The sequence below is a fragment of the Bradysia coprophila genome, unplaced genomic scaffold (genome assembly GCF_014529535.1).
Source record: "Bradysia coprophila strain Holo2 unplaced genomic scaffold, BU_Bcop_v1 contig_145, whole genome shotgun sequence".
Classification (NCBI taxonomy): Eukaryota; Metazoa; Arthropoda; class Insecta; order Diptera; family Sciaridae; genus Bradysia; species Bradysia coprophila.
The window spans coordinates 108,937-118,501 of record NW_023503416.1 but is presented as its reverse complement, the minus strand read 5'-3'; the positions used below and the strand labels follow the sequence as shown (position 1 = coordinate 118,501).

Sequence of the window (9,565 nt, the reverse complement as noted above, 5' to 3'; positions counted from 1 at the left end):
ATAAAGCCTGACCAGACCTGATTTTTCTGAAAACTCGGATTTGAAAAGTATTTGAAACATTAGAAAACATGTTATGGCACCCACCCAGCCACGGAAATCGACGGCGATATTGATCCCCCATAAAAAATCGGTTTTCCTTTATAAATTCTCTTTTAAAAAAACTTTTTATTCTCAAAGTTAAGTCTTAATTTGATTGCATAAACAGTAAACAGTTTATCCTAACTAAATAAGTAGTTGTGGGTATACCCGGATGCTTGTAACAAATATGCTGCCACCAACAGTAACTCAAACGACTGGTCCCGTTTTATTTTAACCACACCGTCAATCGTCAGTGTGTCCACGCCGCATCTAGTCAAAAATGCTTGAACTTTACCAATTGCATCGTCGGTATTGCCGCTGAACACGCGTTGAATCACACGATGTTCACGATAGTTAGTGATAAGCCACGTACAGATTTTGGTCGCCAAGTCTTCAGTTATCGTTCCGTCGAATTCGATAAATGGTTGACGGGGTTGCGGAGACCGGCTACGAATGAACGTGTTGTTGATGGCCTGTAAAATTCTTTCAAGCGATTCGGTGTTCGGAATGGAAAGGTGACTCGATGATGCTGATGCATTTGGAACTAGCTGCGGCGGAGCGTTTTGTATGTCATTTGAATTTAATGCAGCTGCTTGGGACTCGTCATCGCTCATGCAAAACATGCGATTGAACAGATTTAGAAGTGGTTGGATGGTGTCCACACTGAGTTGACTTCCGGCTGATGACGGTGCCGGCGATTGAGTTGATAAATCTCGTTCCGGTTCCGCATTCGATCGACGTGAAGAGGTGCTATCATCGCTGTTGCTGGTGCTGTTGTTCGGTTGTGGTGTACTGCTTGATTCATTTCGAACAACATCGTGCCAAGACAATGCTCGCCGACCCAATTCTTGACGATTTCTCAACGTTAAGTTTCGCATTTGTTGCGTCATTACTTGGGAGTTTGGACCTCCATTGTGATTTTGAAAGCGAATCGTTGCTTGCCAATTCGATGAGTCATTAGTGCCGTTGGCGTTACGGTTTCTAGCTGAATTGTTGAAAATGATAAATTGCACCTGTCCAACTTCATTTTGGGTCATTGGACGAATCATTCGATTGTTTTGCAGCGACAGTCGAGTTGATGGACGAAGGAAACTTTGTGATATGGGTGTTAAAGGCACTGAACAGTTTTTCGTTAAGCCCTGGTTCGTCGATTGTTGATTAGCTACATGCGGCACTACTTGGTCGGATCGTACGCTTACCGATGGGATACGCTGTAATTTGTTTGCGTTGATCATTTATGGTAATCCGAGTACCGTAAAATAAACGAACTTACCCTGTTAGCCGAAGGCTTATTATTCGTCTTCTTAAGTTCGTCAGTAGGAAGTGTAGGCACCAATTGATCTAACTGTCGGACCTGAGGCTGTCCAAATATAATATTTCCTACCCGTTCGCGCACCTGTTTAGCTGGTATCGAAATATTGGCTATGAACATTAGTCTTTTAAATCTTTATAACAGTCTTACCGGTTAAGCGTTGATCGGGACGCAGTACCAGTATACTCTTAATTAAGCTCTGCGCTGCAGTGGAAATATCCGCTTCCCTGAGGATAGATCATTTCGTTGGTGAAATGGTTCATGGTTCGCTGGTACAATCGCAATTATACTTACGAAGGAATGACATAATCGGCGGCCCGTATTTTACGAAAAAGTGCCGGCGGTGTCGATTCGTAGAAGGGAAATCGGCCACATAACATCATAAAGAGAACAACTCCCAGTGCCCAAATATCGGACGGTTTACCGAGATGAGGACCACTTAGTACATCCGGCGAAATATAAGCTGGCGATCCACGTTGATCATAGAGCATATCAGTTTCGTTCAGCAAATATTTACCAAGGCAAAAGTTCGTTATCAGTATCTTGTTGGACGTCTTATTCAGTACGATATTTCCCAGCTTCAGATCGCGATGTATAATGTTCCTCTGGGCACGTTTTCAATGGATTATTAGAAATGACTATGACGAGCAAAGTTCGACGCATTGTACCTTATGCAAATTCTCGACCACTGATATGATTTCGTAAAATATTTGCAATGCACTTGCTTCTGGTAGCTTCTTTTCCTTTGCCAAGTACTGCTGAAGGTTTGTGAACGCCCTAGACTTTGGGCTAGAAATCAGAAATGTTTTGTATTCATATTTTTGTCATTATATTCAACAAGGAAGTACTAGATGTACAGAACGTTCATCTCTCATTCATTGGCTTAAACCCAACATACTTATATTCATGGGAAGTGACACAGTCCAATACAAAAACCAATCGTTTTTTAAGCTTTCCTGTGTAACGTGGACCTGATGGGTTGTCTGGGTTTTCTTCTTCATAGGCAATATCCTGTTTAAAGTGGTTGTGATAGTGTTCATTGGAGTGACGCAACATATACAACGAAACTGAAAACTCACACTGAACATTCCATGGTGTTTAATTACTCCACTTTCGTTCTCCAGCAGCGACAGCAAAGAGAACTCAGTATGAAGGAGCATCTTCGCTTGGCTTTCATTTATCACAGCTGCTTTACTACTAGTATCACCACTTAATAAATGCAGAATCTGTAAAATTTACATTTAATTAACCGTCACAGTTGTCTCTACACCTGCATTCAGAGATTCCTGCAGTTTACCTTGACTTGTACAAATTCGTCAGAATTTTCCTTCTTTGCCAAATACTGTGAAATGCTTTCGACGGCACTATGACCCAGTTTTGGGCCCAAAATATATGGTCCCACACGCCGAAACTCCCGTCTATTCACAGCTGTTCCAGCTGGAGGCGACTGAATTACTTCACACGGTGCATTCGATTGGATTGGAAAGTTGCTTTCCAATTTGTTTCGTTTTACATCCGTGGACTCGTCATCGAAATACGATTTTCGTTTGGATGGTACTTCCGGTATGGACGACATTATCGGGATTATCGGGGATCGGGATTACCATAAATTAAACAAACAATTTGACTATTCCGTCTTTAGTTCTGTTATTTTGAAACATTGACAATTATACACATCATATCAAGCATTTTGACATTTATTATCACTGACATTAGATGCCAGCGAGTTGATGGCAGAAAAGGTATAAAAATAAAATTATTTGAAGATAGTGTTGTTAGAACATTCTTTTATACTTCGCGGAAAAATTCGAAAGGCGAAAATCGTCTCAATAAATTTAGAAATTACGTTTTGAGCATAAAAACCACTGGGACCCTTATCTTAATTGTAATTCGTTTTTCAAAGAAAAAATTCCTTACTTAAATCAAAGTTGCAACTTCTTGAACGCCTTGCTCGAAACGTCCATAATCGTGGCTGAAAATGCCCTCCTGGTGCGAGGTGACCCATGAACTTTTGTTGAAAATCAGGTCCGATAAAATTGAAAAATTTGTGATGTCTAAATCAACCGGAGAAAGAGATGAAGGTACGAGGGATCGTAAGTAAAGCAGCCCTCTTTTAGACAGCACTGCTGGGAGCGAGTATAATTTTTGTGTGGGATTCAAGGAAGAATCGATAATTTTGTTCATTAAACGGACACCGACTTTCCAACGATAAAAACTCATCCGAGCCACAAATTCGATACCGAGGCCTGGGTTCTGAAAGAACTCACCTAATCTTCAGGAAATCACCGTTTTTTTACATTTTGTAGAAGGAAATATTAAAAAGGTAAGAGGAAATAACGTCTTCCTGAAGAAAAGGTGAAGAAGAATCGTTGACTACTCACCTCTTTTCCAGGAACTCGCCGTTTCTTCAGAAAGTCGTCGTTTCTCGTGTCGTCGAGTGCAATCTAGATGGAGCCATTTTGATATTGAATTCTTTTGACGAATATGAAGTATCATCATCATGTGGTGAGGAACAATTCGAAACTGCTGCACATTTTGCTATTGTTTACTTATTACAGATTTGGAAGCAGATCGTATTGCGATTATTCGAACTTCTCTTTTACACAGCATGATAATGTTTGATAATGTTGCACACGCTTCCTCAATAAATTAATTTTCCAATTTCTTCGGCTTCTCAAACAGCTCAACTCTTTTGTAAAGCAAAAAATTTATTTTTTTCATTTATAAATGCTGTTGAAACAGACACTAAAACCCATCAATATCACCAGGATACACATGTTAATCTTAATGTTAATAGAACTGCTACAACTCGTCGAAAATATGAAGTTCATTGCAACGAGAAAATTCAATTAATTTTGATGTTCAGCAGGAAAATAAATGATAAACGAAACCGAGACGTCTTACAAAATAATGGTAAACGATGTGTTCAAACAACCATGCCCAGTTCATACACGGCACGACGTAAGAAAATCGACGATTCTGTCAAATTTACTTCTTTTGTTTCGCTCCCCTTCCTCCTTTCTTAGATTTCGTTTTCCGTTTCCCTTGGATCTGGTCTGAAATTGGAAAAAAAGAAAATTGTTGAACGAAATATTACCGGACCAAATGAATAATACCGAACTCTTTGGTTCCGACAAATCGGTGTTAGATCTTGTATTGTGCTGATTCACGTACTGATTGTTCTTGCCTTTTTTGCCACCAACTACGGTCCAATCAGCATCATTGTTATTTTTACGATCTGTAAAGGCATGTCCATTTTGCAGACGAATCTCACTCATCTTGCTTTTAGTGTCTACAGCCTTGTCTTCCGTGGTACATTTCCTTTCCAATGGATCTTCTGAATCACCATTTTGCTTCCGAATCTGATTCCCGTTGCCTTTGGTGTCATCAGCTACATTTGTAGTTGTCTGTTCCAGCGGAAATTTCACTGCTACTACAGAACTTTCAAGCACCGTCTCTTCAACCAGACATCTAATGACCAGACAATCATCGCTACAAAATTGAGCACGACGCTTCGCATTCAACCATTTCTTCCGAACGAAATTGGGTTCACCAATCCAGCGTTTAGAAGGAATCGAAAAGTTGAATATTGTGTCCACTTTCTTTACAGGTCCACTGGCGTCCGTTTGCGATTTTAATTGAAATTCGACATTAGCTTTCAGTGTTTTGGATTGCAGTTCACAGGACACCATAATCAAATAAATTCCAATGCTGTCACCAACATTTTCGCCAACGTATTGTCCCCTCGGATAAAATACGAGCCTCCATTTTGATTCGCCAACAGAGTTGGGAAAAATCATCGCAAATTCATTTGACGTTACATTTTCACCGACCGCAATATTTTTACATAAATTTGAATAATTATCGATTGAAGCGAAACACTCGTAACCGTTGCAATTGTTATTTGCGTAAATATTATTCACACACATTTGATTCATTGTCTTTTCCTGCTAGAGTTCATAGCATAATTTTGTCAAATTTGTCAACTTCTTGTAGCATGAATTTGCGGTTAGGGTTACAACGGTTACAACAAATTTCTAGCGGTATAAAAGCATATAGAGATTTGTAGATGTCGCTTATGTTCTAAAACAAAAACTGGTTTATTGAGGTAAACTACTGCGGTTCATGAGAGTTTCTACTGTTGTTGCTAACAATGACATCCCACAATTATGTCATTGGTTGCTAACATAATGCTGACATAATTAGGTCATAGTAGATGGTAACAGCATAGATACAGTCTCTGAGTCTGAGACTTGAGACTCAAATTGATTTTCTGGTATTTTTTTATGTTTCTAGTGGCGAAGTTTTTTTTAAGCCAAAATCTCTTTACATATCACAAAATGCACAACTTCCATTTTAAATAACTAGATGCAATTCGCTCGATACGTACGTGTACGATACATACAAACACTTTCATGTAACACACATACACACACAGGTTGTTCTATTATGAACTGTTACTTTATATTGTCGATTAAAACCGACTTTTTCGGGTGACTCGTTGGCTCAGTGTGAACGACGAAGACTAGTAATCGTAGCGAAAAGATACATGAAAAACATGCAGTCACCTTTTGTCGGGTTCGAGTCCCGTGTTTTTTTTTTTTTTTAGTTTTTTATCAGTGTAAGTTCAGTGGTAGGAGAAAATATTATTGAACGTTGTAATCGAGTTCAAGAATAAAATTAAAAATCCATTAAGCGATCGATTTCCATAGATTTCATGGCTTAGTTGATTTTTACACGTCACGTTCGCAATACTTTTACTTACACTCGCGGAATTTTGAAAACCGACACATTTTCTGTTTTGTGGTTTATTGTTTTTTTTTGTAAATTTTGCATGTATTTTTATATGGAGAAATCAGAAACTCAAGTAAAACACATGAACAGAAAATGTGTCGGTTTTCAAAATTCCGTGCTTTAAATAGAAATTGATTTCTATTTCGTTCTAGAAATCAAATCAATTTACGTGAGCTTTCAAGGTGAAAATTTCTTATGCAGCCATAGAGGTGCACAGTAACTCTATGTAAGTTCAATAAAAATAATAAAAAATAAAATAAAAAAAACTAACGGGACGCAGGATTCGAACCCGGCAAAAGGTGACCGCATCTTTTCAATGTATTTTTCGCTACGTTAATTCGAGTCGTAAGCTTTTCCTTTGAGCTAACCAGTCACCCGCAAGTGTGATGTTATTTCGCGAATATGAATTAAACAGAGAATTATATATACACTCGAGTGCATATGATTCATGCAAATGAATGTGATTGTGCGCATCGCGTTTCTTCGAATTTGATGTGAATGTGAATATTGTGGCTCAAACGGTTCGAATCAATTCTATCGAATTAGTTGATGTTTGCAGCTTTAATTCAAATATTGACATGGGCGACATCTTGCCAATTCAATCTCGTAAAGTTCTATGTCTTTCTGCAAACCCTTTCAAAACATAGGACTGTCAAAATATTGTGTGAACAACATAAACAAGATGCGTTTTTGTTTGACATCGCATTGAATTTGTCTTTATTCGCCAGATAATTTTGATAGTAGATATGTTTGTCGCACGAAAAACCGTACAAAAATATCTACAATTCCATAAAAATATTTTTATCCGGCCTGTCAGTTACGTACAGGGTCAGAAACATGATAACAAAATCCGCGAATATTTTTACTACATCGACCATAACGGAATGGTTCGTAGAGATCTAAACTTGAACATTTACCTATTTTATTGACCTTCTCTTATCAGTTGTTCTTAGATGATGCCAAAATGAAGAACTTCACGTCATGCTTCAAGGACAAAAAGTTTTTGCAATTTTTTTTCCATAGACTTCGGACCAATGAAACGGGTCGCTATCAGGAAGATTTTCCGTATTTGTCCATTTGCGGCCGGGAGAGAAACTACATTTGCTGTGATGACTTACCAATTGTGTACACTCATGTATTGACTGCTTCTGATGGTAATTTATTCATTCAAAGCCTAATCACGAATTTCACTTACTAACTGGTCTGTTTGTCACTATTTCAGACCAGAGACAACTGTTATCCTATGCCCATGCCGGTGATTTACTCACGTTTCCATTCGAACCCGATAAAATATTTATGTCGCCAACATCAGGCCGTGTTTATCATCCCACAGAGATCAATGGGTCCAGGTCGATTGGCTTGATCAGATCGAAATTAGCAATTGAATTCAGTAAATACTTTGAATTCGGCGCCGATGATGATCAATCGCCGACTCATTTTACTTGGAACGGTGTGAGATATAGTTTGAATAGCGATTGGATGTCGATCATACCAATATCACGGCAATGATACACAGAGTTTTCCGAATTTGTTTTTCAATTTTATTTTAATTTGTCAGTGGAAATAAATTAGCAATTTTTGGTGGAAATGAACATGTTTTGTCAAATGACGAGATGATTGATGAACTAATGCTAACACACAAATTCAGATCCGCTTATCGTTTATGTCTCTTATGGTGCAGGTTATTGTATCTCGTTTTCGTATTGTATTTTGTGGACTGTTTTGTATTTGACTTGAGATCGCCGGCAGCGTTTTTGTTGAACTGATATTTGTGAATCAATGGCACCTCATCCGATGTGGTCTTATTAATTTCGAAGTCATCGGCTTTGGATTCCAACATTTTCAATTTGGCTTCGATGGCCTGAATGGTGATTTCTTTGCTGACCTTCAATGGTTCGTTCGAAGAGGATCCAGCCGCTAGTACAGGTATTGAGATTTTTGGTTTGGGCTTCTCGATGTCATCCTGGAATTTTAAAGAAAAATGAATCATTAGTTCGATGTGTAAGGCTCGGATTCGGTCAAAAAAGTGACTGACCTGACCTGCACCTGAATTTCTGAAACCTGTCGGGTCAGGTTGACCTGATTTTTTCATACAAATTTTCATGTCAGGTTTCAGGTCAGGTCAGACCTGATCAATCTAATCAGTTTTCAAGTAAAATCAGGTCAGGTCAAATTTGATTGAATCAGGTTCAGGTATTTTCAGGTCAGGTTCAGGTAAACCTGACCTGTTCCGAGCCTTAGATGCGGTAATAGATCGATGTCTAATTTAACGGGTGATTAGATGCGGAGATATGCAGGGCATCGGTGTTTGGCTAATCCTGACTACTAAAACAATTTACTAACATCCTTTCAGTTAGATTATCATTCCCATCATCAAGCAGCAGGTTTCAAAAGCTTGAAAGAAGTAGGAAAAAACCGTCAAGGAGTCGGTTTTCGACTCGAAAAATGCATGACCTCAGTTTTGCTCATTAAACACTGAATTTCACACAACCATTCTACAATAAGACTTTAATTTGGCTTAGAGAGGTTGGTGTACCATAAATTATGAGTTGCAACGCGAATATAGCACGATAGCTACTCGAAAATGCTAGTCTCACAAATGGATGTTTCGCGTGAATAAGTTTGTTAGCTCAAAATATGTGGTACTCACGTAATTCAAGTTTTTCGCCAGTCTAACGACGACCATCTTAGTACCAACATGCTTCCCATGTAGCTTTGTCAGAGCCATATTAGCTGATTTCACCTGCATGAAGGAAAACATTAAGAAACTTTCAACGGGGCTTTCTCTTACCAAAGAGACCATTTGTTCTACTTACACTATCATATGTTACGAAAGCGTATCCTCGCGGTTGTCCAATTTGTGGACCTGACTTGTGGAACAGCATATCAAATTTTTCGATAGAGCCGCATTTTTGCAAAATTTTTAAAAGTTGAAACCGATAATTGGAACAGAAAAATACAAATATTTAGTTTCGATCCGAGTTTTTGCCATGGATATTCGTATTCGATATCGTCGATGAATTGCACGGACGGGATATCAGTTAAAATACTTACTCAGTTATTCGTGTGTCCAGATTTCCCACCCATAGTCTGCGCTCCTCCAGATTTGACTCCTACAACATAATAAACGGTTCGGTTGGTTATTGTTTTACGCATAAATTCAGAATTTTTCACATACTTTTTCAGCCATGTTTGTGTGTTTTTGTTAGTTTTCGTTTACCTTTTTATGGATGAAAAGTTTATACGAAAAATAGGTTGACAATTTTGACAGAACTCGCATAACTCTCGATGCAAGTGACCTCTCCTTTACTGTGAGTGACAGGCAAACTATAAATCCCCGAAGAGTATGACACAGTCATGATAAGTTTATGTTTAATTTTG

At 38.5% G+C, this 9,565-nt stretch overlaps 4 protein-coding genes across 5 annotated transcripts; 1 reads left to right on the top strand and 3 right to left on the bottom strand.

Moving 5' to 3' along the window:
• Positions 1–137: 137 nt before the first annotated feature.
• On the bottom strand, positions 138–3,098 carry LOC119074209 (5'-AMP-activated serine/threonine-protein kinase catalytic subunit alpha-like). Its single transcript, XM_037180207.1, has 8 exons — positions 2,688–3,098; positions 2,470–2,616; positions 2,289–2,401; positions 2,059–2,179; positions 1,685–1,995; positions 1,541–1,617; positions 1,352–1,482; positions 138–1,289 (listed from the first exon to the last, which is right to left on the bottom strand). The coding sequence occupies exons 1-8, from the start codon at positions 2,964–2,966 to the stop codon at positions 219–221; spliced, it is 2,250 nt and encodes a 749-aa protein (XP_037036102.1). The 5' UTR covers positions 2,967–3,098; the 3' UTR covers positions 138–218.
• Positions 3,099–4,080: 982 nt separating this feature from the next.
• LOC119074208 lies at positions 4,081–5,421 on the bottom strand. 2 transcript variants are annotated; one of them, XM_037180205.1, is made up of 2 exons: positions 4,507–5,421; positions 4,081–4,446 (listed from the first exon to the last, which is right to left on the bottom strand). In XM_037180205.1, exons 1-2 carry the CDS (start codon positions 5,326–5,328, stop codon positions 4,336–4,338), a joined length of 933 nt encoding a protein of 310 aa, XP_037036100.1. In that variant the 5' UTR covers positions 5,329–5,421; the 3' UTR covers positions 4,081–4,335. The 2 variants fall into 2 exon arrangements, with proteins under 2 accessions (XP_037036100.1, XP_037036101.1); XM_037180206.1 differs by having other exon boundaries at positions 4,512–5,417.
• Positions 5,422–6,744: 1,323 nt separating this feature from the next.
• LOC119074206 (UPF0598 protein CG30010) lies at positions 6,745–7,765 on the top strand. Its single transcript, XM_037180202.1, has 3 exons — positions 6,745–7,071; positions 7,128–7,338; positions 7,407–7,765. Exons 1-3 carry the CDS (start codon positions 6,931–6,933, stop codon positions 7,691–7,693), a joined length of 639 nt encoding a protein of 212 aa, XP_037036097.1. The 5' UTR covers positions 6,745–6,930; the 3' UTR covers positions 7,694–7,765.
• LOC119074207 (probable RNA-binding protein 18) lies at positions 7,703–9,496 on the bottom strand. The gene is made up of 5 exons (XM_037180203.1): positions 9,363–9,496; positions 9,239–9,297; positions 9,001–9,121; positions 8,835–8,927; positions 7,703–8,147 (listed from the first exon to the last, which is right to left on the bottom strand). Exons 1-5 carry the CDS (start codon positions 9,372–9,374, stop codon positions 7,839–7,841), a joined length of 594 nt encoding a protein of 197 aa, XP_037036098.1. The 5' UTR covers positions 9,375–9,496; the 3' UTR covers positions 7,703–7,838.
• Between the last annotated feature and the right edge of the window lie 69 nt (positions 9,497–9,565).